General features: G+C 35.6%; 1 protein-coding gene across 1 annotated transcript in view; it reads left to right on the top strand.

Moving 5' to 3' along the window:
- The window catches only part of DNAH6 (dynein axonemal heavy chain 6), a 233,227-nt gene that overhangs the window by 2,728 nt on the left and 204,242 nt on the right, over positions 1-26,257 (top strand). The window contains exons 3-5 of the mRNA XM_073241805.1: positions 11,333-11,509; positions 14,592-14,854; positions 25,831-26,098. Of these exons, the coding sequence (XP_073097906.1) occupies positions 11,333-11,509; positions 14,592-14,854; positions 25,831-26,098 (708 nt within the window). The remainder of the gene's footprint in view (positions 1-11,332; positions 11,510-14,591; positions 14,855-25,830; positions 26,099-26,257) is intronic.

Here is a 26,257-nt window from a genome sequence, read left to right as displayed (position 1 = left end):
TTAAATGCCTGATTTGGACGGGTGAGCTGCACCCTCACACAGGTTGCTGCTAATGTTTTCCTGTGTGATTGGAGTTAGTAGAGTTCTGTTCTTCCTGTCTGAACTGAAGCATTCTCTTCATATTATACTTTGTTTCCTCCAAATTTATCTTTGTCCCATTAACCACCATTTTATACTCATTATTTTGACAGCATTTTCCTACATTTTCTTCCATTTTTACTATTTTTTATTTTTGTACTTTACACTTAAATCTTTCATTGATGTGAAATTTTCTTTTAAATAGTGTGTGAGAGAAGGGACTAACGTATTATTTCAGAATGTTTTGGTAGCACCATGTTTTTCCACTGAATTAAAACACTGCCTTTATCATATATAGAGATTTCATATATAGTGAGACATATTTATAAATTCTTGACCCTTTTCTCTACTGACCTAACCATATTATTTTGATTACAGTGGCTTTGTCGTATGTTTTAATAGGTGGAAGGCAAATGCTTCCTCACTATTCTCATTTTTTAAAATCTTTCTTCGTTTCAGATATTTATTCTTATATGTAAACTTTAAGATTTGTCTTTCTTAAATAAGTAACTCATTTTAAAAGGTCCAGAAGTTATACATTTAAAGTCTACTTTAACCACATTCTCTCACCCATCCAGTCTCGTTTTCTAGAGGCAACCAGTGATATCAGTTTCTTGTGTATCCTTTTAGAGCCATATGTGGCTCTAAAAGCTATATAAACCTAAAGCTAGAATACTAAACAAACTTTTCTGGCCCTTGCTTTCTTCATAGCTTGGAGATCATTTCATATCAGTTCAAAAAGTTCCTGTTTATTGTTTCTTTTTATGGCTCATAATATCCTTAGATGAATATACCATACTTTATTTAATAAGCCAATGTTTATGGACATTAGGCTTTTAAAATAAATTTTTATGACATCAGTATGACAATGAATAATCTTGCATAAATCCTTTCATACATGTGAGATTATACCTGTAGGCAGAATTTCTAGAAATGGAATTACCAAGACAAATTAGTTGCTACACTAATAGAATAAAAATGGTGTCTCAGAGTAGTTTGCACTTCTTTTTTGAATAAAGTTGAGCATCTTTTCATGTGTTTGTATTTCTTTCTGTGAAATATATGGATATTCATGTTTATTTTGTAATGGGGTAGTTGCTATTTTTCTTGTTGATTTGTGTGAGTTCTTCATGTGTTAGGAAAATAATATGGCAAGCATTGTAAAAGTAGTCATGTTTTGCTTTTATTTCTAAATTTTATGTGGTTAAAGTTATGTCTTCAGAATTTTATGTAATATTTAGGCCCTGCACTTAGCAAGACTAAAAATAAAATTATCTGCTGACTTCTTATTTCTCTTTTAAAAAATCACTTAACTTTTTTTTACTATTTTTGCTATGTTCAGAATTTTTCCCAGTGTAATGTATGAGATCCTACTTTTCTCCTAATATTTTTCCCTTTATTTCATCATTTCCTACTTTTTTCCCTTTATTTCATTATTAGTTATTGAATAATATTACTTTACTAAAATTGTCAATTTTTTAATAGACTCAGTTCCCTTATATATTTTGGTATCTGTTACTGATCTATTGTGATCCATTGATCTGTTCTCATATTCATGTGTCCAAAATACACAATTTTAACTATTGTAGTTTTGTAACATTTTTAGTATCAGTATGTCTGGTCCTCTCTGATAACTCTTTTTTTCCCCAGAACTTTTCTGTCTATTCTTTTTTGTTCATTTCTATCTATGAATTTAGGATTTTGTTTAAACTCTAAGACATCCTATTGGTATCTTTGTCAGGATCATATTGAATTTATAGATTAATTAAATATTTACATTTTTTACTATAATTAGATTGCCAAGTCAAGAATAAAATAGAATTTCATTTGTTTGATTTTTTTCTTTCATGACTATCATGAATGTTTTAAGTTTTCTTCATATGACTTTCACATATTTTTTATTAAGTTTATTAGCAGTTTATTATTTCTGTTTGTTAATTTCAGTACTAGTTTTTCTGGTTATTCTCTTGAGTGTTTCAGGTAAACAGTAAAATAATCTGTTAATAATGATTCTTTTACTAAATTCTGTCCAATTTTTATATTCATACTTCTTTGCATTGTTGCATTGGCTAACACCTATAAATAATAGCAGGGGCAGAGGACATTCTTGTTTTTCTCCTGAATTTAGTCAAAATGTTTCTAAGTATTCTCCCATTATGCAAGATATTACCTATTAAGATTTTAAAGATGTAGATATCCTTTTTTTAATTAATGATTTTTTAAATTAAAGTATTATTGATATACCTATTATGAAGGTTTCACATGAAAAAAAAATGTGGTTACTACATTCACCCATATTATCAAATCCCCCCCTCCACACCTCATTACAGTCACTGTCCATCACCACTGTAAGATGCCACATATTCACTATTTGCCTACTCTCTGCTACACTGTCTTTCCTGTGACCACACACACACCATGTGTACCAATCATAATACCCATCAGTCCCCTTCTCACTCACTCCCGACCCGCCCTCCCACACCCCTCCCCTTTGATAACCACTAGTCCCTTTTTGGAGTCTGTGAGTCTGATGGTGTTTTGTTCTTCCAGTTTTGCTTCATTGTTATACTCCACAAATGAGGGAAATCATTTGGCACTTGTCTTCCTCTGCCTGGCTTATTTCACTGAGCATAATATCCTCCAACTCCATCCATGTTGTTGCAAATGGTAGGATTTGTTTCTTTCTTGTGACTGAATAGTATTCCATTGTGTATATGTATCACCTCTTGTTTATCCATTCATCTACTTACGGACACTTAGGTTGCTTCCATATCTTGGCTATTGTAAATACTGCTACAATAAACATAGGGGTGCATATGTCTTTTTGAATCTGAGAACTTGTATTCTGTGGTTAAATTCCACAGAGTGGGATTCCTGGGTCAAATGGTATTTCTATTTTTAGTTTTTTGAGGAACCTCCATTTTGCTTTCCACAATGGTTGAACTAGCTTACATTCCCACCAGCAGTCTGCAAGGGTTCCCCTTTCTCCACATCCTCACCAGTATTTGTTGTTCTTAGACTTTTCGATGCTGGTCATCCTTACTGGTGTGAGGTGATATCTCATTGTGGTTTTAATTTGAATATCCCTAATGATTAGTGATGTGGAGCATCTTTTCATGTGTCTGTTGGCCATCTGAATTTCTTCTTTGGAGAACTCTCTCTTCACATCTTCTGCCCATTTTTTAACTGGGTTATTTGCTTTTTGGATGTTGAGATGTTTGACCTCTTTATATATTTTGGACGGTAACTCCCTGTCAGATATGTCATTGACAGACATATTCTCCATACTGTAGGATGCATTTTTGTTCTGTTGATGGTGTCCTTTGCCATACAGAAGCTTTTTAGTTTGATGAAGTCCCATGTCGTCATTTATGCTTTTGTTTCCCTTGCTCGAGGAGGTGCGTTCAGGAAGAAGTTGCTCATGTTTATATTCAGGAGATTTTTGCCTATGTTTTCTTCTAAGAGTTTTGTTTTATGGTTTCATTACTTCCATACAGGTCTTTGATCCATTTCGAGTTTACTTTTCTTTATGGAGCTAAATAGTAATCCAGTTTCATTCTCTTGCATGTAGCTGTCCATTTTTGCCACCACCAGTTGCTGCAGAGGCTGTCATTTCCATAGCTACTTTATTGTATATTAATCGACCATATATGGTTGGGTTTATATCTGGGCTCTCTAGTCTGTTCCACTGGTCTATTGTTCTGTTCTTGTGCCAGTACCAAATTGTCTTGATTACTGTGGCTTTGTAGTAGAACATGAAGTCAGGGAGCATAATCCCCCCCAGCTTTATTCTTCCTTCTCAGGATTGCTTTGGCTATTTGGGGTCTTTTGTGGTTCCATATGAATTTTAGAACTATTTGCTCTAGTTCATTGAAGAATGCTATTGGTATTTTGATAGGAATTGCATTGAATCTGTAGATTGCTTTAGGCAGGATGGCCATTTTGACAATATTAATCATCCTATTCATGAGCAAAGGATGTGCTTCCATTTATTGGTACCTTTTTAAATTTCTGTAAGACTGTCTTGTAGTTTTCAGAATATAGGTCTTTTACTTCCTTCATTAGGTTTATTCCTAGGTATTTTATTCTTTTTGATGCAATTATGAATGGAATTGTTTTCCCTATTTCTCTTTCTGCTAGTTCATGGTTACTGTATTGGAATGTAACAGATTTCTGTGTATTAATTTGGTATCCTGCAACTTTGCTGAATTCAGATATTAGATCTAATAGTTTTGGAGTGGATTCTTTAGGGTTTTTTTATGTACAATATCATGTCATCTGCAAACAGTGACACTTTAATTTTTTCTTTACCCATCTGGAGTGCTTTTATTTCTTTGTGTTGTCTGATTGCCCTGGCAAGGACCTCCAGAACTATGTTGCATAAAAGTGGAGAGAGTGGGCATCCTTGTCTTGTTCCTGATCTTAAAGGAAAGGCTTTCATCTTCTTGCTGTTAAGTATGATGTTTACTGATGGTTTGTGATATATGGCCTTTATTATGTTGAGGTACTTGCCCTCTACCCATTTTGTTGAGAGTTTTTATCATGAATGGGTGTAGAATTTGTCAAATGCTTTTTCAGCATCTATGGAGATGATCATGTGGTTTTCGTCCTTCCTTTTGTTGATGTGGTGGATGATGTTGATGGATTTTCAAATGTTGTACCATCCTTGCATCCCTGGAATAAATCCCACTTGATCATGGTGGATGATCTTTTTGATGTATTTTTGAATTCGGTTTGCTAATATTTCATAAAGTATTTTTGCATATATGTTCAGTAATTGGGGTATTGGTCTGTAATTTTCTTTTTTTTGTGGTGTCTTTGCCTGGTCTGGTATTAGAGTGATGCTGGCCTCATAGAATGAGTTTGGAAGTATTCCCTCCTCTTCTACTTTTTGGAAAGCTTTAAGGAGACTGGGTATTATATCTTCACTAAATGTTTGATAAAATTCAGTGGTGAGGCCATCTGGTCCAGGAGTTTTGTTCTTAGGTAGTTTTTTGATTACCAATTCAATTTCATTGCTGGTAATTGGTCTGTTGAGATTTTCTGTTTCTTTCTGGGTCAGCCTTGGAAGGTTGTATTTTTCCAGAAAGTTGTCCATTTCTTCTAGGTTTTCCAGTTTGTCAGCACATAATTATTCATAGCATTTTCTAATAATTCTTTGTATTTCTGTGGTGTCCATAGTCATTTTTCCTTTCTCATTTCTGATTCTGTTTATGTGTGTAGACTCTGTATTTTTCTTGATAAGTCTGGCTAGGGGTTTATCTATTCTGTTTATTTTCTCAAAGAACCAACTCTCACTTTCATTGATTCTTTCGATCATTTTATTCTTCTCGATTTTATTTATTTATGTTCTAATCTTTATTATGTCCCTCCTTCTGCTGACTTTGTGCCTCATTAGTTCTTCTTTTTCTAGTTTCATTAATTGTGAGTTTAGACTTCCAAGGATAAGGACAGACCATTAAAAAGGACAGACTATTGTTCTTCTTTCCAGAGGTAGGCCTGTACTGAAATATACTTCCCTCTTAGCACTGCCTTCACTGTGTCCCAGAGATTTTGTGGTGTTGAATTATTGTTGTCATTTATCTCCATATATTGCTTGATATCTGTTTTTATTTCAACATTGATCCATTAGTTATTTAGGAGCATGTTGTGAAGCCTTCATGTGTTTGTGGGATTTTTCATTTTCTTTGCGTAATTTATTTCTAGTTTCATACCTTTGTGCTCTGAGAAGCTGGTTGGTACAATTTCAATATTTAATTTACTGAGGCTCTTTTTGTGGCCCAGTGTATTATCTATTCTTGAAAATTTTCCATGTGTTCTTGAGAAGAATGTGTATTCTGATGCTTTTGGGTGTAGAGTTCTGTAGATGTCTGTTAGGTCCGTCTGTTCTAATGTGTTGTTCAGTGCCTCTGTGTCCTTACTTATTTTCTGTATAATTGATCTGTCCTTTGGACTGAATGGTGTGTTGAAGTCTCCTAGAATAAATGTATTGCATTCTATTTCCCCTTTGAATTCTGTTAGTATTTGTTTCACATATGTAGATGATCCTGTGTTGGGTGCATAGATATTTATAATCGTTATATCCTCTTGTTGGACTGACTCTTTTATCATTATGTAATGTTCTCCTTTGTCCCTTGTTACTTTTTTTGTTTTGAAGTCTACTTTGCTGATACAAGTACTGCAACTCCTGCTTTTTTCTCCCTATTAGTTTCATGCAATATCTATTTCCATCACTTCAGTTTTAGTCTGTGTATGTCTTTGGGTTTGAAGTGAGTCTCTTGTAGGCAGCATATAGACAGGTCTTGTTTTTTATCCATTCAGTGATTCTATGTCTTTTGATTGGTGCATTCAGACCATTTACATTTAGGGTGATTATCAATAAGTATATACTTATTGCCACTGCAGGCTTGAGGTTCATGGTTACTAATCACTGAATGGATAAAAAAGAGGGACTGTCACCTTCCCCAGATGGGTGAAGTTTTCAGCAATTACCTCCTCAAAGACACTTTCTTTCCCTTTTACTATGTCTTTTTATGGTATCACTATGATAAGAATATTGTACTGTTTGGCTTGGTCACACAGTTCTCTCAAAATTCTTTAATTCTTAGAGAACTTTTTTTTTCTCTGTGCCTCACATTCTTTGTATTCCTCTTCTCTAATTTCCATTTCATTTATTGTCTCCTCCACCATATCTAATCTTCTTTAAAAACCCTCCACTGAATTACCCTTGAACCTTTAGTAACCACAGAAATTACAGCCTCTTCAACACACAGGTGTTGGCAAAACTGGACAGCTATATGCAAGAGAATGAAACTGGATTACTTTTTAGCCCCCATAAAGAAAAGTAAACTCTAAATGGATCAAAGACCTGTATGTAAGTAATGAAACCATAAAACAAAACTCTTAGAAGACAACATAGGCAAAAATCTCCTGAATATAAACATGAGCAACTTCTTCCTGAACGCATCTCCTCAAGCAAGGGAAACAAAAGCATAAATGAATACATGGGACTACATCAAACTAAAAAGCTTCTGTATGGCAAAGGACACCATCAACAGAACAAAAATGCATCCTACAGTATGGAGAATATATCTGTCAATAACATATCTGACAGGGAGTTACCATCCAAAATATATAAAGAGGTCAAACATCTCAACATCCAAAAAGCAAATAACCCAGTTAAAAAATGGGCAGAAGATGTGAAGAGAGAATTCTCCAAAGAAGAAATTCAGATGGCCAACAGACACATGAAAAGATGCTCCTCATCACTAATCATTAAGGAAATTCAAATTAAAACCACAATGAGATATCACCTCACACCAGTAAGGATGAACAGCATCGAAAAGACTAAGAACAACAAATACTGGTGAGGATGTGGAGAAAGGGGAACCCTTGCAGACTGCTGGTGGGAATGTAAGCTAGTTCAACCATTGTGGAAAGCAAAATGGAGGTTCCTCAAAAAACTAAAAACAGAAATATAATTTGACCTCCTAGGAAGTTACCCTAAGAATTCAGGAGCCCAGATTCTAAAAGACATGTACACCCCTATGTTTATTGTAGCAGTATTTACAATATCCAAGATATGGAAGCAACCTAAGTGTCCATCAATAGATGAATGAATAAAGAAGATGTGGTACATATACACAGTGGAATACTATTCAGTCATAAGAAAGGAACAAATCCTACCATTTGTAACCACATAGATGGAGTTAGAGGGTATTATGCTCAGTGAAATAAGCCAGGCAGAGAAAGACATGAACCAAATGATTTCACTCATGTGTGGAGCATAAGAACAAAGCAAAAACTGAAGGAATAAAATAGCAGCACATCCATGGAACCCAAAAATGGACTAACAGTTGCCAAAGGGAAAAGTACTGTGGGTGGTTGGGTGGGAAGGGAGGGAGGAGGAAGGGGAATAAGGGGCATTATGAGTAGCACACATAATATAGCAGAGGTGCACAGTGAAGGCAGTATAGCACAGAGAAGACAAGTAGTAATCTTGTCTGTAGCATCTTACTGTGCAGATGGACAGTGACTGTAATGGAGTATGTGGTGGGGGCTTGATAATGGGGTGAATCCAGCGATTGCAATGTTGCTCATGTAATTGTGTATTAATAATAGCAAAATAAAAAGTAAAATAAAGTAAAACAAAAAAATCCCTCCATTTTATTCCTTAATGATTGGATCTCTTACCAGAATTTGTTCCTGAGTTCTTGAATATTTTTCTGCACCTCCATGAGCATGTTTATGATTTTTATTTTGAAATCTCTTTCAGGAAGATTAATGAGATGTGTTTCATTTTACTCTTTTTCTGGTGTTTGTATGATTTTGGTTTGAACCAGTTTCCTTTTGCCATTTCATATTTGTATGTGGTGCCCCCTAATGCCCAGAAGATTTACTCTCTGGATCTGCTCAACCTGTGGAGCATTGTTGAGGGTCACAGGGGAATGGTGTTGGTGCCTGGGGATAAGAAAGAGCTGTTTCCTGCTTCCCGGCTGCCATGCCTGTCTCCACTGCCAAAATCAGTGCGCCAAACACACAGGTGTAAGCCTCTATGCTTTGCAATTGCAGTTGCTGTAGGTGGGGCTTCCCTCTGGCTGGCCTGATGCCAGGGTGGAGGCTGCCTGTTTGTGAGCCAGATGTGGGCTGGCCAGAAGGAACGTACAGCAGTCTGCATATCACTGTGGGGGGCCTTGGAGCTGCGTATTCAGCCAGGGGGATGGAGTGCCTGAAACTCCTGAAAGGTCACACCCTGTGGGGCAGAGTGTGCCCAGACAGTTTGTCTACCTGTCCTTTCTCCTGATCAGTAAGCTCTGTGCAATCCTTGCCCCTTTAGCAGCCCTCTCAGTGTTAGGAAGTCTCTCAGACTGCCCACCTTTCCTTTGTTCCAGAGCAGCCAGATATGGATCCCTGTTTTCCTCAATCGGCTGGAATCTCAGTCTCTCCAGGTATTCCACCTGTTGTCTTAGCTTTCCAACACCACTAATCACCAGAGCACCATGCAATGTAGATTTGTGCTCCCAGAGCAGATCTCCATGGCTAGGTGTTCAGTAGTCCCAGGCCTCCACTCCCTCCCCCCTCCATTTCTCTTCCTCTCGCCGGTGAGCTGGGGTGGAGGAAGGGCTTGGGTCCCACCAGATCATGGCTTTGGTACATTACCCTGTTTCATGAGGTCTGTTCTTTCCTCCAGGTGTATGCAGTCTGGTGCAGCCTTCTTTCCTGTTCCTCTTTCAGGATTAGTTGTATTAATTATTTTTTTGTATTATATGTGGTTTTAGGAGGAGGCCTCTGTCTCACCTCTCACACTGCCATCTTTAATTCTTTCATTATTATTAATGATTTTTATAAAAAAATATGTTGAATTTTATCAAATGCCCTTTTGGTGTGTATGGACATGATCATATGATCTATCCCACAATTAAAGTTTGGCATTTACTTATATTTTTGCAGTTTTTATTTCATCCTCCATGAGATTTTATAATTTGCTCTAATAAGGTCCTGAGATTTCCTTTTTAAATTAATTCTGGAGTATTTTAATCTTTGTTCCTTATTGTGAATAGATTCCCCCACCTAAGTTCTGTTTAGTTTCAACATAGAGAAAAGTAGGTGGATATTGTGTGTTTACCTTGTAATAAGAAACGTCACCAATATCCTTTTAATGTCTGATATTTACTTCAGTAGCTAGGCTTTTATTTTTAAGGTATATTATAAATACCACTGACAGATAATTTTGCCTTTCTTCCCTAGTGTTTACACCAATTTCTTTATTTCTAGATTGGGGGTCAGCAAACTGTGGCCCATGGATCAAATCCAGTCCTTTAACCTGTTTTTATAAGTAATTTTTTATTGGATCACAGTCATATCCATTTATTTTCATACCATCTAAAGTTGCTTTGGTATACAATGGTGGAGTATTTGTGACATAGACTGTATGGCTCACAACACCTAAAATATTTACTCTCTGGTTCTTTATTGATAGTTTACTGATTCCATTCTAGATTGGAAATTATCAAATGAAAAATCAAGGTGATAGTGAAAATAATGAACTTGTTCTTGATTTTCTTAATGGCTTTAGGATTTTACTTGTTAGAGTGATTGAGGTTTGCTGCTGATTTTGCTAAACAGTTATATGAAGATATTTTTCTCTTTTCCTATTTTATTATTATGAAAATTTCAAATATACAAAAAGCTACAAAGAAAAATATAATAAGTAGATGTACCCAAAATTAATAATGTTGAATTTTGCCTAGTTTGATTCAATGTCTATTTTTAAATGAGTATAATTTTATAATACAGTTCAAGTGCCTTTTATACCCCATTCCAAGCTCAGTGCCCTTTTTCCTTCCTAAGAGATGGTTACTGTTGTGGTTTGTGAATCTACCCATAATGTTTTTTTGCATTTTTGCCACTTTATTTTGAAAAGTTCAATTTCTCCTAAAATTTGTTTTTAAAAGTTTCAAATATACAGTAAGTTGAATCATATAATGAATACTTATACACCATCTATCTAGATTCAAAAAATTGTGGTTTACCATATTTTCCTTTTTTCTTCCCTATATACATATATGTGCTTGTTACATTGTAGTTTATTTATTGAGATACATACACAATAAAATACACAAACCTTAAGGTACAACTTGACAGATGTTTCCTGTACTTAAGCTCAACCTTTTTTTTCTCACTCCAGTTATAAATTATTAGTTATCATGTTAAACTCATAATGGTTAGAAACTTAAAGCCATTATAGTGAATTCCTTGCTTTAGTTTATTATGTTGAAAGCTGGATTTTTATTGCCTTCATTTGAAATTTAATTAGCCTAGTATAATGCCACAGGTTTTTTCTTAGGTCTTCAAGTGAGTCATGTCTATGGGAAGTGATTGATGACTTCGGATGGGATGGGAGGTTGTATGATCCTTCCTATAGTAGCTGTTTTAGCAAATGGTGGGGATTTGTAGTGGACAATTCGTAGGTGTGTGATTTCGTGCGTCCAGGCCCTTTCAGCTATAACCTTACTCCTAGAAATACTCACTGATGCTTAAAGAACACAATTAATAAAAACGAAGCAGAAAAGTCTTAGGAAGTAGGACTTGGGCATACAATGGTGATAGCTGCTTCAGTGATTGTGGCTTGGACTGGAAATTAGTCCAGAAAGGTGATCACAGTTTTCAACAGGGATAGAGTCCAAAGACAGTGAAGAGTAAGACACATTCACATTAATATTAAAAAAATCAACATGTCTCTTTATTCCTAAAGCCACTGCTAAAAGTCTACCAAGATCGTAAGAGGCCAGAGTACATACATGAGCAGAACCGATTTCAGTTAATCTCTTCCGGAATCATAAAACCTCCAGGAAGTACTGAAGTAAGAAGTTCTACCAAATCACTTGTTCAGTTTCTTGGGCATCAAGACACTGCAAGCAAAGAAAAACAGGTATATATAAGTAATTAAGTGATCACTTTAATTTAATTTTAGTTTCATATTAAATTGATATCATGCTTTTAAGACATGAGAGTAATGGCAAAATCTTTTACTATCCGGTTGATTTGGGGAATACAGTATTTCTCAGTTCTTCCTATTTAAGGAAAATTTGGACAGTAGGAGAAAGTCATAAAGGAAAACTTCCACGTTTGTGGTGTCTTCTGATCTTCTTTTGCATGTTAAAAGAAGACATAATAGTGTTTTTAACATTATTACCACTTTTTTGAAATTTTCATCACTGTTCCCCAAAATGACAATCTTTGAAGACTTTGGTGAAGGGTAACAAAAAAAGAACCTGAATGAGCTAAAAAAGACAGCTTTTGTAATTGGGAAGGGCTGTAGAGTGAGGAAGTTCCCTTGTGACAAACAAGTGAATAGTAGCTTGGCAGAGAAATCACAAGAGCATGGCTTTATGTGAATAACCATAATTAAACAGAGATGGAAGTGGGAGAAAATGTGAAGGACACACCCACATTAAAAATACCAGTAGAACTAAGAATTTTTAGAGCTCTTTATTGAGGTGATCCTTTGAGGCTATTTAAACATTTCAGTGCCAGTTGGCTGTCAGGCTTCGGGCAAAGGTGCTAGAAATGAAGAGTTGAGGACAGGCACTGTCTAGGGGGATGTAAGAATCTAGAGGTGGCCAGATGGACAAGTGACACGAGTATAGCAGGTGTGATAAGACCTCTCACTGGTCATCTGAGGTATAAAATAGTGAAAAACTCTTTATGACTAGAAGGGATGCCTACACCTGATGGTGGGGGGTGGGGGAATCAGTGGAGAAAAAGCTACCCTAGGGAATTGCACTAAGCTGTGAGGAAGAAACCGAAGATAATAAGGCAGATAAGGTGGGAGAGTTAAGGGCTTGAGAAGCCAGCTGGAAGGAGGCTCACTATGGGTTTGAGCCTCTCAAATTGCATGAAATTGTACAGCCTCAGTTAATTTGGTTTCTGTGAAGTGAACAGACACCAGCTATCTTAAATAGGGCCGGGAACGGTCTGATTGCCCATAAATTAATTCATTTGGCATAAAGTGGGCTCCAAGAGCTTACTTAAAAGAAAAGGAGAGAAATTGTATGCACACCTGAGATGAAGGAACAGAGCCAAAAGGAATGTTAAGCTGCGGGTTATGCTTGGCTGCAGCTGTTAAATGAAAAATTCAGTAAAGAGTTAGAGGTTGAAGGAGAATGTAGAAGAAAGGGAATATTCCATATAAAAGAAGAGTATTTATTTTGAGAAAAGGGTCATTTTGAGGGGTATTGATTCCTCAGAATGAGTTCAGAATGGAAATGCCACAATGAGAATTTCCTAAGAAATAAAGGAAGGAAGGAAAGAAAATTGGAGGCTTTACTTCTAGTAATTAAGAAAGACTGACTTACTGGAATGGACTGAGCATCTGTCATAGAGGAGTACATAGTACACCTGTGGGTGTTCCACACTTTATGAATAAATGCTTTCTTTGTTCCTTTTCCCCACACCCATGAAATCTGACCTTATGAGACTGCTTACATTGAATCTCATCTTCCCACTCAATTACATAACTAGAAATAAGTACTCAGATGAAAATTTGGAGGCTTATGGTTGAAGAAATCTTTCACTTAAAATGTAGTGAAACTTTATAAAGATGATGGTAAAGAAAATGAATGCATTTTCTATTAAAACAGTAATACTCTCATCTCATAAAAATATTAAAGTTGGCTACACTGCTTGTTGAAACCTTGGGACAAGGCACTGTTTCTCTGGTTTGGGGTGTCTGGTCTGGCCTATTCTGTTACACAAGAAAACTGCCATTGCTTCTATGCATGGCTGCTAAGTGAAAGAAGCACACTTTGTCTTTTGAATTCAAAGATGTATTTCCTCCAGCTCCAAACTTCCCAGGATCCTCCTTTCAAACTCCTGTTCAACAGGGTATGTAATCAGAGATGGAAAATAATAATCCCTGTGAATACAAACTTTCTTAGGAAGTTGTTCCACAGAGCTTGTGGTGAGAAATCTCTTGTAGAAATGGCAGCCTTTGTTAGCTCTGTTAACAGGCAATGACAATATCACTTTTGTATTTACATCCACTATTCCACCAAGCAGGTTGCAGTGGCTATTCTTTTACCTTAAAGCCAACTACCCTTGTCCTGTAAGAAAGCCAAGGTGATGACCATTGCAGTTAGCATGAAACTCCTCCAACACAGTTACCAAGCTCTGCAAGAAAAGGGGATGTTGGGGGTGGGGTTGCCCCAGAGTTTGTCAGAGAGGAACAAAGGAATGTGAGTGGCACTGAGAGCACAGACAGTGAAACCCGGGGGATTACAGCAAAGCTCAAGTGTGTGAGCATGGTGGGGGCTTAACCCTGATGCTCCAGGTATGGTCTGTGGGCCAGCAGCATCCGCATCTCCTAAGAGCAGATAGTATTGTAGTATGTCAGGCTCCACCCTAAACTGTCAGAATCTGCATTTTAATAGGATGTCCAGGTGATACACATGCACACTTAAAGATGAAAAGCACTGGTCTACTGAACAGGCAACTATGAGTTAATAACATGTGTGCTTCCCAGTGTGCAGTGTAACCATCCCTTACCATTTACTAAAAAGTAAATGTGAGTTATGGTAACAGCTATTCAAGATTTCACTCACTGAATTAAGAGCATCCGACCAAGGTGAGGAGGTTGAGGGAGAGGCCACAGTCAGGTAGATGCAGAGCAGCTGAGCAAGAAGAGTGGTGGATCCCCATGAACACCAGACAGCTGGTAGTATCTTGATATATAAACACTGAGTGAAAGGAGAGGAGCAGGGATGGGAGCTGCCATCAGGGGTGTTTAGTGGGAAGGGGATGGACATCTGGATAGGGAGTACTTAGAAGGACTTTATCACTGCCTAATAGTAGTTGGGAATTTTTCACTTAAAAAATGCTTGTCTTTGCCCTTTAGGCATCTCAGGCAGTATAGGAATTAAGTCTTAAATAAGTAAGCCATACTATTTTGTCACTTCTATGGCTTTTTTTTTTTTTTGCAAAAACTCATTTTTTTTAAACTTGGCTTTGTTTAGATCCACCGGCCCTCTGCTGATGTGATCTCTCCCTCTCCTCCTAAACTGCCACGAACCCATGTTGGAAGAAGAGGTCTGCACTGGGCTAGTTCCTCAGCCTACCCTAAGTATATTTTCCATGACCGAGAAGAAGTCATTAAAGCCAACATTCATAATCCCTTGCAAATCATTAAAATAATGCAGGAAAATGAACATCTTGGGTTTCTTTATATGATCTCTGCAGTGCCAAGGTCTTCCGTTGAATATGATACATATAATCTGAAGTGAGTCCTCTTTTATGAAGCAATGTATTTGACAGTAAAAATTACAAATAAGATTGTAAAAGTTTTCCATAACTGATTAGATGTTAAACATAAATATGATGAAATATAATTTTGGTTATCATCCAGTGATAAATGAACCATAGTCAACAATTCATTTATTTTTCCCATTTATCTTTCCTTTCCTTATATACATTATTTTATGGAGTAGTATACTATTGTGCTTCTTAAATGTTTTTTTTATGTAATGCATCTATTTTTAATCAATATTACAAACATTTTTGCTGTTTTGTGATTACTGAGAAAAAATGGCAATGTATAAAAAGTAGATGTATGATTTGTTTTACATGTCATTTCAGCTTTTCTTAATAGAGTAAAAATAAGGATTTAAAAAATAATAAAGCTTGATTAACTTAGGGTATTTATATAGGTAAAAATACACATACACATACTCTCTATTGTTGCTAAATGCATACTTCTTCAAATAATTTGAAGAGTTGCACAAATGTAAGTCTGTGAGTTGCTTTAAAGTTCAGCATATTAGGTAGTAGAACTTAAGGGTGTTACTGGCTTTCCTCTATTGTTCAGTTGGATAGACAACAGTTGTTGAAACAGTCTGTCATTGAAGGCAACAAACAGTAGCTTAGCTTTGCCACCGAATTCTTTGAGCTGCCTTCCCCATTTTCTATTGCAAAGGAAGATAAAAGGGTCGCCTAGGAGTTCTCTTCTTCCTTACTCAGCACTGTAGTTTTGATTCAGTCAGATAACATTGAGGACAGCTGTCCTGCTTAGGAGAAGAGAGAAAGAAAGAAAATATTTTAATCAAATTTTTAAATGATAGATTGTTGTAAATCTGAAAGAGCTTAACAGGAGTGAGAAATAGTTTGTAGAAAGAACAGAGATGCTTATAAAAATCCAGCCAAAATGTATGGAGCACCCACTCCATAGCATGAACTGTTCTGGGTGCTAGAATATAATAGTAAACAATCCAAATCGAAATTACTGTCCTCATGGAGCTTACATTTTAGCACAGGGAGACAATAAACACAACACATGAGTAAATTAAATAGACTGCTAGAAGGTGATAGGTATTGTAGAAAAATCAGAGTAGAGGAAAGAAAATTGAGAGTTCTGGGGAAAGAGTTATAAGTTAACTAAAGGGTGGTCAACACAGGCCTCATGGAGAAGCTGGCATTTGAACATGTACTTGAAGGAGAAAAAAGAGTGAATTATGCACAATTTTTTCTCAACAAGAAAGTGGATACAAATATCCCAAGGCAGGAAAATACCTGGCATGTTCAAAAGGCAGGGAGCCTGGTGTGACTACAGGAGAGGGAATGATAACTGGGAACCAGACCACAGGGGCCTTGCTGGCCATTGTGAGGATGTTAGCTTTTACTCTGAGAAAAACGGAGAACCGTGGAAGGATTTCAAGCAGAGAAGTGTTACATTACATTTTGAATTACATTGTGAAAAGGATTGCTCTGGTTGCTGTATAAAGAAGACTTTTAAGGAGAAAAGGTTGAAATAGGAAGACCAATTAGAAGACTGTAATTATTCAGGTGAGAGATGGCCCAGGTGGTGGTGGTAGAAGTGGTGAGAGGTGGTCAAATTCTATAGGAAATAATTTGAAGTTCAAGCCAACAGAATGTTTTTATGGACCATGTACAAGGTATACCACCAGAGAAGAGTCTAGGATGACTTTAATGATCCATTGGTCTAAGCAAGAGGAAAGGTTGAGTAGCTATTAACTGAGACAGAAGATTGGATGGAAAAGATTCATGAGGGAAAAATGGGAGTTTGAGTTTGGACATACAAATTTAGGGATGCCAAAGATAAAAGAGAAGTGTGGTGGTAGATGAAAGAACTGGGGCCAAAAGTAAGGTTTTTTCCAAGAAGAAATAGCTTCTTTTTTTAGGTGGGAGAATTAATATATAATGGAATTTAAAGCCCTTTGATGTAAAAAACAAATTCCTTTAATAATATTGTCAATCCACCCCTAGCTTACTACTTCTTTTTCTAGTTCTTTGTAAGTTTTTGGAGAAGAGGTTATGGATCTTAAATGGCCACTGATGGAAAAAAAATGGCTTACTTGCTGATTTTTAAAAATACTTCTGATTAGTATGTGAAATGCTTTCATAAATTTCTCTTTTCAAAAACTCAATCATCCAATGACCCAGGTATCAAGGTGTGTCATTTGTGTGAGTCATTTCTCATTATAAGAGGAGTCAAATTAAAACTTGATTGCCATCTATTTATTAACACAAGATGAAGTATTGAAGATAAGTGTCAAAATTGCTCTGTCCAATTCACAAAATTAATTGTATTTCTAGACTAATGAGCACTTCTAAAGGAACTGAGTTGATGGGTATACTTTTTTGGACTGACAGTACTGATGCTTGATAGTAATAAGCAAGGACTCACTTAAGATGTCACTGGAATCATGGTTTGTTATTTTATCACATTTCAAGTTTGAAGTTAAATTTTCCTCCTTGGACTGAACTCCAAATACTATAAACCTCATGAGCAAAGACAATTATTTGAATGCTATATAGATGAAAGCAGCTAAACAAGAAGTTAGAAGTAGTACATACTGAACCTATAAGATAAGGACATGTTATAATAAATGCCTTTTAAAAGTAATGTGATAAAATATGTCTTCACATAATTTTTAAGCATAGTAAAATACATTAAATGTACAGTTCCACAATATTTATCTCTGCCATAGTCCCTATAAGGGAGAAAATAGTTCCATTTATCAAGTTTATTCTTAGTGGTATTTGTTAGGCATAACAATTTTGTCAAGAATAGGCTCAAGGAGACATCTAAATATGTTGGAGTATCAGCCTGGTAGATACACAACTATATACTACAGATTATCTTGCCCAGCAAGGGGGCATAATGGTGATTCTGGCAGGTCTGGAGCAGGTGAGAGGAAATTAGGTAAAGTATCAGGAACTGGAGAAATAACGAAGAGTGTAGACAACAGAGAACAGGGCTAGTCAAGACAAAATAATTCTGTTTTGTTAGGACTGAGTTTGAACAAGAGTAATCGTGACTGGGGATAGCCATATGGTAGGGAGAGGGCTGTTGACAGGAGAGTTGGATTATATGCCCATTTTGTGAGAGGACACCAAAGTGAATCATGACATTTTACATGTCATAAAAGATGAGTTATTGGTGTTTTCTATGTTCTACACAAAGTATTGATATTATTAAATCATTTAATTCTCATAATACTATCTGTAAGATAGGTACAATTATTATCTCTATTTTACAGATGAGACACAAAACGGTAAGTAACTTGCCTCAGGTTATACAATAAGTAAATGACAGTCTGCCTCCAGAAGCTATGCTCCTATGCTTTACTGCCTATCAAGATGAAACTTGGCAATATGTATAAGATTCCCAGAAGACAAGAGTTTGCTCAAAGAATGTCTTCACTACCCACTAAAAGTAGTAAACCCAGAGAAACATTTCCCGTAATTTCCAAGCCTCGCTCAACAATCTGCTTTCTGATGAGCCTATTGAATTTTTTCAGAACAAATGAAAAAAATGCAAAATAATACTTTCTTCCTGATAGAGAATTGATGCATAAAGGTGTCCTGAGATCTCAGGTATAGAAATCATTCATTTAAGGTTGCACTCATCATAGCAAAAAAACAGAAACAAAGATACTATATTTATCACTGAGGCATCTGTGGAAAGGTATACTCAGAGAGAAAACAGAAAAATTTATGTTATTGGCAAAATTCTCCTATCACTTGATACTATGGACATCATATAAAATGTGCTGAATGGTTATTTTGCTTTAATCAGTCCCAGATAAGCAGCACACAAATCAGTGTTTGCCAATATAGACATATATGAGGAAAAGGTGTTTGATGACTTTTTGTTCCAATTATAGCTGCAACTCATACTATAGAAGAATTTTTCCATTTAGTTGTGAGCTGGGACTTAGATTGGAAAAGGTGTGCAGGAATCAGTATATCTGAGCATTTGGCTGTATGGAGCAAGAGAGGCCCTGCTGCTCCAAGACCTTCACATGCAGCAGTATGCCTCCCATCCTTCACTCAGCACGGACAAAGGCAGTCATGGGAACCCCATCAAACTGGGCCACTGTCATTCAGTAAGATAGCACAGAGGATTTTGGTCCCATTATGAAACATGCAGATTGAGGTTAACCATATTCATAGAAGGTTTTTGAAATGAAGAGTAAGACTTAAAACATTTTGTGGAACTAATAATACTAGTGAAGACCATTTCTATGATTTTAGGATGCTTGCTTAAGGGGTATATCTAACAGATATATTTATTATTTGGAATAGACGTAACACTTCAGTGTCAAGATGTTTTTAAGGTCAGAATACAATACTGGAATTTTAGTGTTGCTAAACTCTAGTGTATATGGCAGATGACTTACACAGGACAGATTTGTCTCTTTCCAACATCTGATGATTTCCTTCACAGATTGGATGAAAATAATTTATCAGGTGTTAGGGGGCATATCTATCTAAAAGTCATACTTAAATGCAAAAATTTGAAGACATCCTTTTCAATCTAAATACAACCAAGTTATTGCTAAGTATTTGTTTACTGCCATCCCCTAAACTGGAACATTCAACCAATCAATTTTTGACTGTGATGTGCTTGTGAACTTAACATCTGATTCAGTGCTACAAGCAGACTTGAGTGACATGATCAAGAAATTCTGGGTCCATAAATTGTCCAGAGACCCAGAATTATGTGACAGAAGTTCCAATTACATGCTGCAATTTCTAGAAGTAAAATGGTTATTCAGGGATTTTTAATTTTAAAAATATTAAAATTGGGAAAAGGAACTCTGGGTATGAACCCTCATCTGTGGCCCACACTACCCATCATTCAGCTGGCTAAAAAGAATATTGTTATTAATTTTAAGATACTCTGACCTATTTATTATTTTGAAATTTGTGCTAAGACCTTGACAAAATTTACTTAGAAATTAACAGTGGTCTGCATGAGTGCTGAATGCCACTAGGTGGTTCTAGACACCGAATGTTTGAGTAACCCAGCCATGAGGTGAAACTTCACAGTAAGTATACTGCAGTAGAGCAAATGACTGCTGGTGTGCCCAAGTTGTTGATGGTGGTAAGACTTTTTTTAAAAAATATGATCATTCAAAAATTTACCACTGGTGAAATTTTATTTTCCTAATATGTGTGCAGCAACCTTATTAAACTTCCTGAACTGAGAACGTATTTTCATGAGTAAGGCTACATAGCCCCCTTTGCCAGAGAACAGCTCTATAATGAGAAAAGAATGATGTCTGCAAACTTCCTATTGAATCATCCTGGATAGTTCAGTTGTTAGTTTAGACATTGTCTTTAGATTTCTGAGACAAATTCAGTTTATCTTTGTTTTCTGCACATTTGTTTAGTTTTGACTTTTGATTTTGTTTGCTCTTACTCTTTCCAAGTTTTATTAACACAGCTGATCTACATAATTGCTGTTATTTTCATATCTTTAATAGTATATCATATTAAGTGTTCCTAAAAATAAGCAGTTACATTTCTCCTATTTCCAATCCCTCCCACCTTTCTTCTTGTTTTTTGATGCTATCAGCTGGACAAAATCTGTCTTAATTGAATTTCATAATGAATTTTTTAGTGAGGTATAATTGACATACAATATTATATTAGTTTCAAGTGTACAACATAATGATTTGACATTTTATACATTGCGAAATGGTCACCACAGTCTAGTTACCATCTGTCACCTTACAAAGTTAATATTATTGACTATATTCCCTAAGCTGTATATTATATCCCATGGTTTATTTATTTTATAGCTGGAAGTTTGTACTTCTTCACCCCCTTTACCCATTTTGCACATATCCCTTCTCTCTAGCAACAATCAATCTGTTCTCTGTACCTATGAGTCTGGGTTTTGATTTATTTATTTGTTTTGTTTCTTAGATTCAAATTAGTGTTTACATTTTCTTCAGATGGATACTCAATATGGAATTGCTAGTTTGTATGGTAGTTTTATTTTTAATTATTTGAGGAAATTCCGTATTATCTTCTATAGTGGCTGCACCAATTTAGATTTCCATCAACAGTGTATGAAAGTTCCCATTTCTCCACATCCTCACCAACACTTGTTGTTTCTTGTCTTTTTGATAATAACCATTCTAACAGGTGTGAAGTGATAGTTCATTGTGATTTTGATCTGCATTTCCCAGATGATTAGTGATGTTGAACATCTTTCCATGTGCCTGTTGGCCATATCTGTTTGTTCACTTGAGTAAAATGTCTATATAGATCCTCTGCTCATTTTTTAATTGGATTGTTTGTTTTATTGAGTTGAATGAATTCTTTACATATTTAAGATATCAACCTTTTAGATATATGGTTGCCAAATATTTTCCCCCATTTGGTGGGTTACCTTTTCATTTTATTGATGGTTTCCTTTGCTGCGCAGAAGCTTTTTAGTTTGATGTAGTCCCACTTGTTTTTGTCGCCTTTGCTTTTGGTGTCAGATCACCCAAACAACCAATAAATCAAATCAATCAAAAAATCATCTCCAAGACCAGTCTTAGGGAGCTACTGTCTATGTTTTCTCCTAGGAGTTTTATGGTTTCAGATCTTACAGGTCTTTAATCCTATTTTAGTTTGGTTTTTCTGTAGGGTAGTAGAGACTGGTCCAGTTTCATTCTTTTGCACGTGGCTGTCCAATTTTCCCAGCATTTGTTGAAGAGACTGTCCTTTCCCCCTTGTATATTCTTGATTCCTGTGATTCTGACAGTCCTGACATTCAAGTATTACATTATTTTATTCACAAAGGAACTCCTGTGTATAAATGTTTCCCTGCAGTTATGAAATCCAAATTAAGTAATATTATCAATATTGCCATTATAATAAAATCCAAGTTACCACATAATCTTCTGTTTTTAGCTTTCTACAAGAACTGCTGTTTGTTGTTTCTGAGTTACATGCACTGGTAGGTCCAAGGGAAGAATTTTGTCAAGAAATAGAAAATATTTGGCAAATGATTCAACTTTGCAGATTTAGTGAAGATAGTTCTTGGTTTCACAGCTGGTTGCTTACTTGACATTTGCTCACCTGAATAAACTTAATAAAAAATCACAAGAGCTGCCTGAAAATGTATTAACACATACTGACAAAGAATATGAATTTAAAGCAAAAATTCAACTTTAGAAAAGTTACATTTAAAATGGTTCTCTAGTGATTTTTAGTGATTGCTATGGATTTAAACTTAAGGAAAAATTAAGTCAAACAATACCATCTGTGGTTGAGAGACAGCTTCCCTATTTCTGAAATACTTGGTATGGAAATATTTGATTGGATTTAAACTTATTTGCATTTCATAAGAAATTTCAACACTGCATTTATCAAAGGAAGAAAAGGAAAAGCTGTTAGAATTAAAGAATAGTGGTACCTTGGTGCATAATTTCAAGAGAACAAGTACTGATTAATAAGAACAAATTCTGATTAATGGAAAAGGGAGTTTTCATCCGTAAGAGACAAAGCTGTAAATCATCTTCTGCTATTTACTGTCTCCTACTTCTATAAACAAAGTTTCTCAGCAGTGGTGATATCAAGGATTTGAACAGACCATTCATCATGTCTTGATTAGAAATGTAGGCAGCTACTTCAAAAAGTTACAGGCAAAGCAGTGGTTGCTTATGAGCTAGGCTTTCTTTGGAAGTTTTATCAAATTGATTATTGAATATTTTCCCAAATACCTTGTACGTTACTTTTCTTATATAATATAAATAAATTACAATTAATGTCTTCACCACTGTGCCTTATAAAATGTTATCATTGTGTGGGTGTGTCAAAACATGCACTTTGGGAAGCATTTCTCTAGAGGATTGGAGAACAATTTTCTGTGCTTAAGAATCTGAACTTTGGTTAACTCTGAAGCTCTGTTCCCATGGTAACCTAGTAAGAGTAGAATGTCAGTTGTTTCTAGGCAACATTGCTTATGATAAAAATGACCCCTAATGTGTAAATTATATCTGCATTGCAGGAACTAAGAATGTACCCTAAATACCTAATTGGGATCCTTAGCTTTGCATGGCCTATAGTGTTGCAATTCTTTTTCTGGGCCTGTGTCTTGTAGGAACCCTGAAATCTATGCTTATAGAATTATTATAAGAGAAACTGGCTTCTGTGGGTAAGGTTTTTAAGCCAGAGTGTTTCCTACACCCATCCAGTGTTAATCTCCTTATATCTGAGCTGCCACCTGGAGAGAGGATAACTCCTGCATGGCTGTTAGACTGCTGTTAGAAGTCACATGGAAAAGGAAAATCTAATGCTGCCTTGATGGCAAGAGTAGTTCAGTCCTATGTCCTTCTAAGAAGAGGGGCATTGAATATAGTCTATGAAAGTCCTGTGAATCTCAGCCTTTAGTTGAATCTAAGACCCACTGGGGCAATATTTAAGTACACTTGATCCTTGAACAAACATGGAGGTTGGGGCACTGACTCCCCACACAATCAAAACTCCACATATAAATTTTGATCCCCCAAAAACTTAACTACTCATTGCTTGCTGTTGACCAAAAGCCTTACTGGTAACATAAGCGATTGACAGATATTTTGTATATTATATTGTATTGTATTGTATTGTATTGTATATTCTTACAATAAAGTAAACTAGAGAAAAGAAAATGTTATTAAGGAAATCATAAGGAAGAGGAAATACATTTATAGTACTGTACAGTATTTATGAAAAAATCAGTATATAAATAGACCTACTCAGTTCAAACCCATGTTGTTCAAGGGTCAACTGTATTTTTTTTTCATGTTCATCAACACCCTGTTGGTGTTTTGACAATATCCTCCCTAGTAGATGAGGGATTTTTTTTCCATATCTATAGAAGCTCTCATCTCACTGTTATTTTCATTATATATGTCCATAATTTGCTATTTTTTGTTCTGGTCAATGAAATATAAACTTGATCACATTGCCAAGGAGCTGTGGGTGCTTCTCTGTGGCCATAGAGGGGTACCAAGTTTTTAGAATATAAAGGGCGAGTGCTGCAACAAGATAGTACAAACACCAACTCTTAGCATATACCAAACATTGTTACAAATTCTTCATATATACTAACTCAATACACAGCAACTCTTTGAGGTCAGTAGTACTGATATATCCATTTTACAGATGGTGAAATTGAGGCAGAGTTGAGTAACTCGACCAACTTGTTGATACAGCTAGGTGACTTGTGCGGCTGGGATTCAAACCCAAGCTTTTGGACTTTAGAACCCAGCCTCTCAAGCACTGTGCCTAATGTACTTATCCTCTTAATGACAACTACTGCTGCCATTTGGGTCACACACTGTTAGGCATCGTGCTGAGTGCTTTCCATACGCTGATCTTATTTCATGTTCAAAAGAGCCCCATTAGAATGGCATTCTTTATCATTGAAAGGTGAGGAAATTGAGGATGGATATATGAGGGCCTTTGCTATATGATACTGTTTTGTGATTTGCAGATAGGAAATTCCAAATAATGTCTGATACTCCCATCTTTCAATTTTATGACTAATCTTCGGTGCAATGTCAATTTTAAAGCTACTAGAATTTAGTGGATAACTCAGAATGTATAGCAGATCCCTCCCTAAAACCTGAGGATCTTTCAGGTCCATAGAAAGCCAAGAAAGAGTACACAATGTCCTCTACCTCAGTGTTTTCCATTATGTATTTCCAGGAACATTAGATATAAGTGACATTAATAGGATATGAATAGGTATTTTAAAAATTGTTCTATAATCATGTAAATCTGAGAACATTAAATTAGTGTTAATTAACCTGGGAGCCTCTGTCCCCCATTGAGAGAATAATTTCATTAGAGTAAGTGAGGAATAAGACTGGTTTTTGGAAACTTGAAAGAGAAATGGATGGGAAGCATGCAGTGCAGAGATGCATAGAGGAGAAAAAGGTTTAGGAGCTTGAGAATAAGGATCTTGTATAGATAGGAAAATATAAATAAAAAGGATTTCTAAGTGGCACTGAGCATCAATAAGTTAAAATTCAACATCATGGACCACACCTGCCACCTTCTAGAAGGGTCTTTCATAGGCCTACACAGAGCAAGTTTTGCAGACATGCACCAGGGCCATGGTGAACTGTTTGTTCTTGTTTTTAGGTTGGTTTGATAACTGGTGTTGATGAAACATCTGAAGTTGATAATAGTTTCAGAAACAAGTCAAAATTTTACATTTTAGAGGGAGTCACCTCAAGAATGTCCTAAAAATGCCTTTTCTGTTCTCTCATTCTTTGTTTCCTTCTCCTATCCCTACTTCTATTTTTTTATCCCGTTCTTGCTTTTCTTCTTTACTTGGTTTATTTCCTGTTACACATAAAGCTGAAGAAAGCCCTGGATGACAGTTCAAAGAAGGATATCTTGAAATAAGCAATTTCTCGATAGTAATTATTTTGTTATGTGATAAATAGGACAATTTTTTTTAGCTTAATCTGGGTTTTGATTCTAATCTTATCTAATTCACATTTTCTTGCTTTGATCTTTGACATAATTCTGTCAATACTGGGTAGTATAAAACTCTTCTACACTATTACTATTGAATGGTTTCTAAAGAGTTAATAATAAATAAAAACTTATTTCCAGGCAGTTTTCATATAGGGCTATACTGTTTTAAAAATCTGTAATTTATTTGTTTTTTTTAGAAATTATGTAAGTGAAATTATCAAGCATATTGCCAAAGTTGCAAAATCTCTAAGAGCTATAATAAGTCTATTGTTAGAAAGCAGGTCCCCCTCCTTTTCTTGAGTAATTTATTCAATCTAAAATAAGCTTGTTAGGATTTTTAAAATTTTTAAATAATGTTTGTTTTCCAGAAATGTTTTATTTCTTTAAGACACAAAAGTTTTATGCAATTGCCTAATTTTATATTGCTTAACTTTATATTGAATACTTGATTCACTTGACCCAATTTGTATTTGCTCATAGAGTTGTAAGCTATGAGAACATCAATAAAAAGGACTACTATACTATTAGCAAAAATGCAGTAACACACATTTATAATAATGACATTGAATTTATCGAAATTGAAAGATGGGAACAGGAATACCTGTATCACAGAGAACTCACCAAGATTCCCATATTTGCACTTTTCCGGAAATGGAAAGCTTTTAACGTGTGGAAGAAGAATGTCCGCTTCAAGAAAATCACTGGATGTCGGAAATCTTTACAGAAAAATTTGTTCATTGTTAATCATGTACGTATTGATTAATCAAATTATAAAAGAAGTACAGAAAAATAAAGTGTGACTTTATCACAGGAATAGGTTTAGATTGTCCCTGACTTAGAACATTTTATCTTCTTAATGGAATCATAATTTTCATCCTGTCTTGTTGTGTAGGAGTCTGTCAGTCTA

Source organism: Manis javanica, chromosome 1 (assembly GCF_040802235.1).
Source record: "Manis javanica isolate MJ-LG chromosome 1, MJ_LKY, whole genome shotgun sequence".
NCBI lineage: Eukaryota > Metazoa > Chordata > Mammalia > Pholidota > Manidae > Manis > Manis javanica.
The sequence above is the reverse complement of the archived record's forward strand: the minus strand, read 5'-3'. Positions and strand labels throughout refer to the sequence as shown.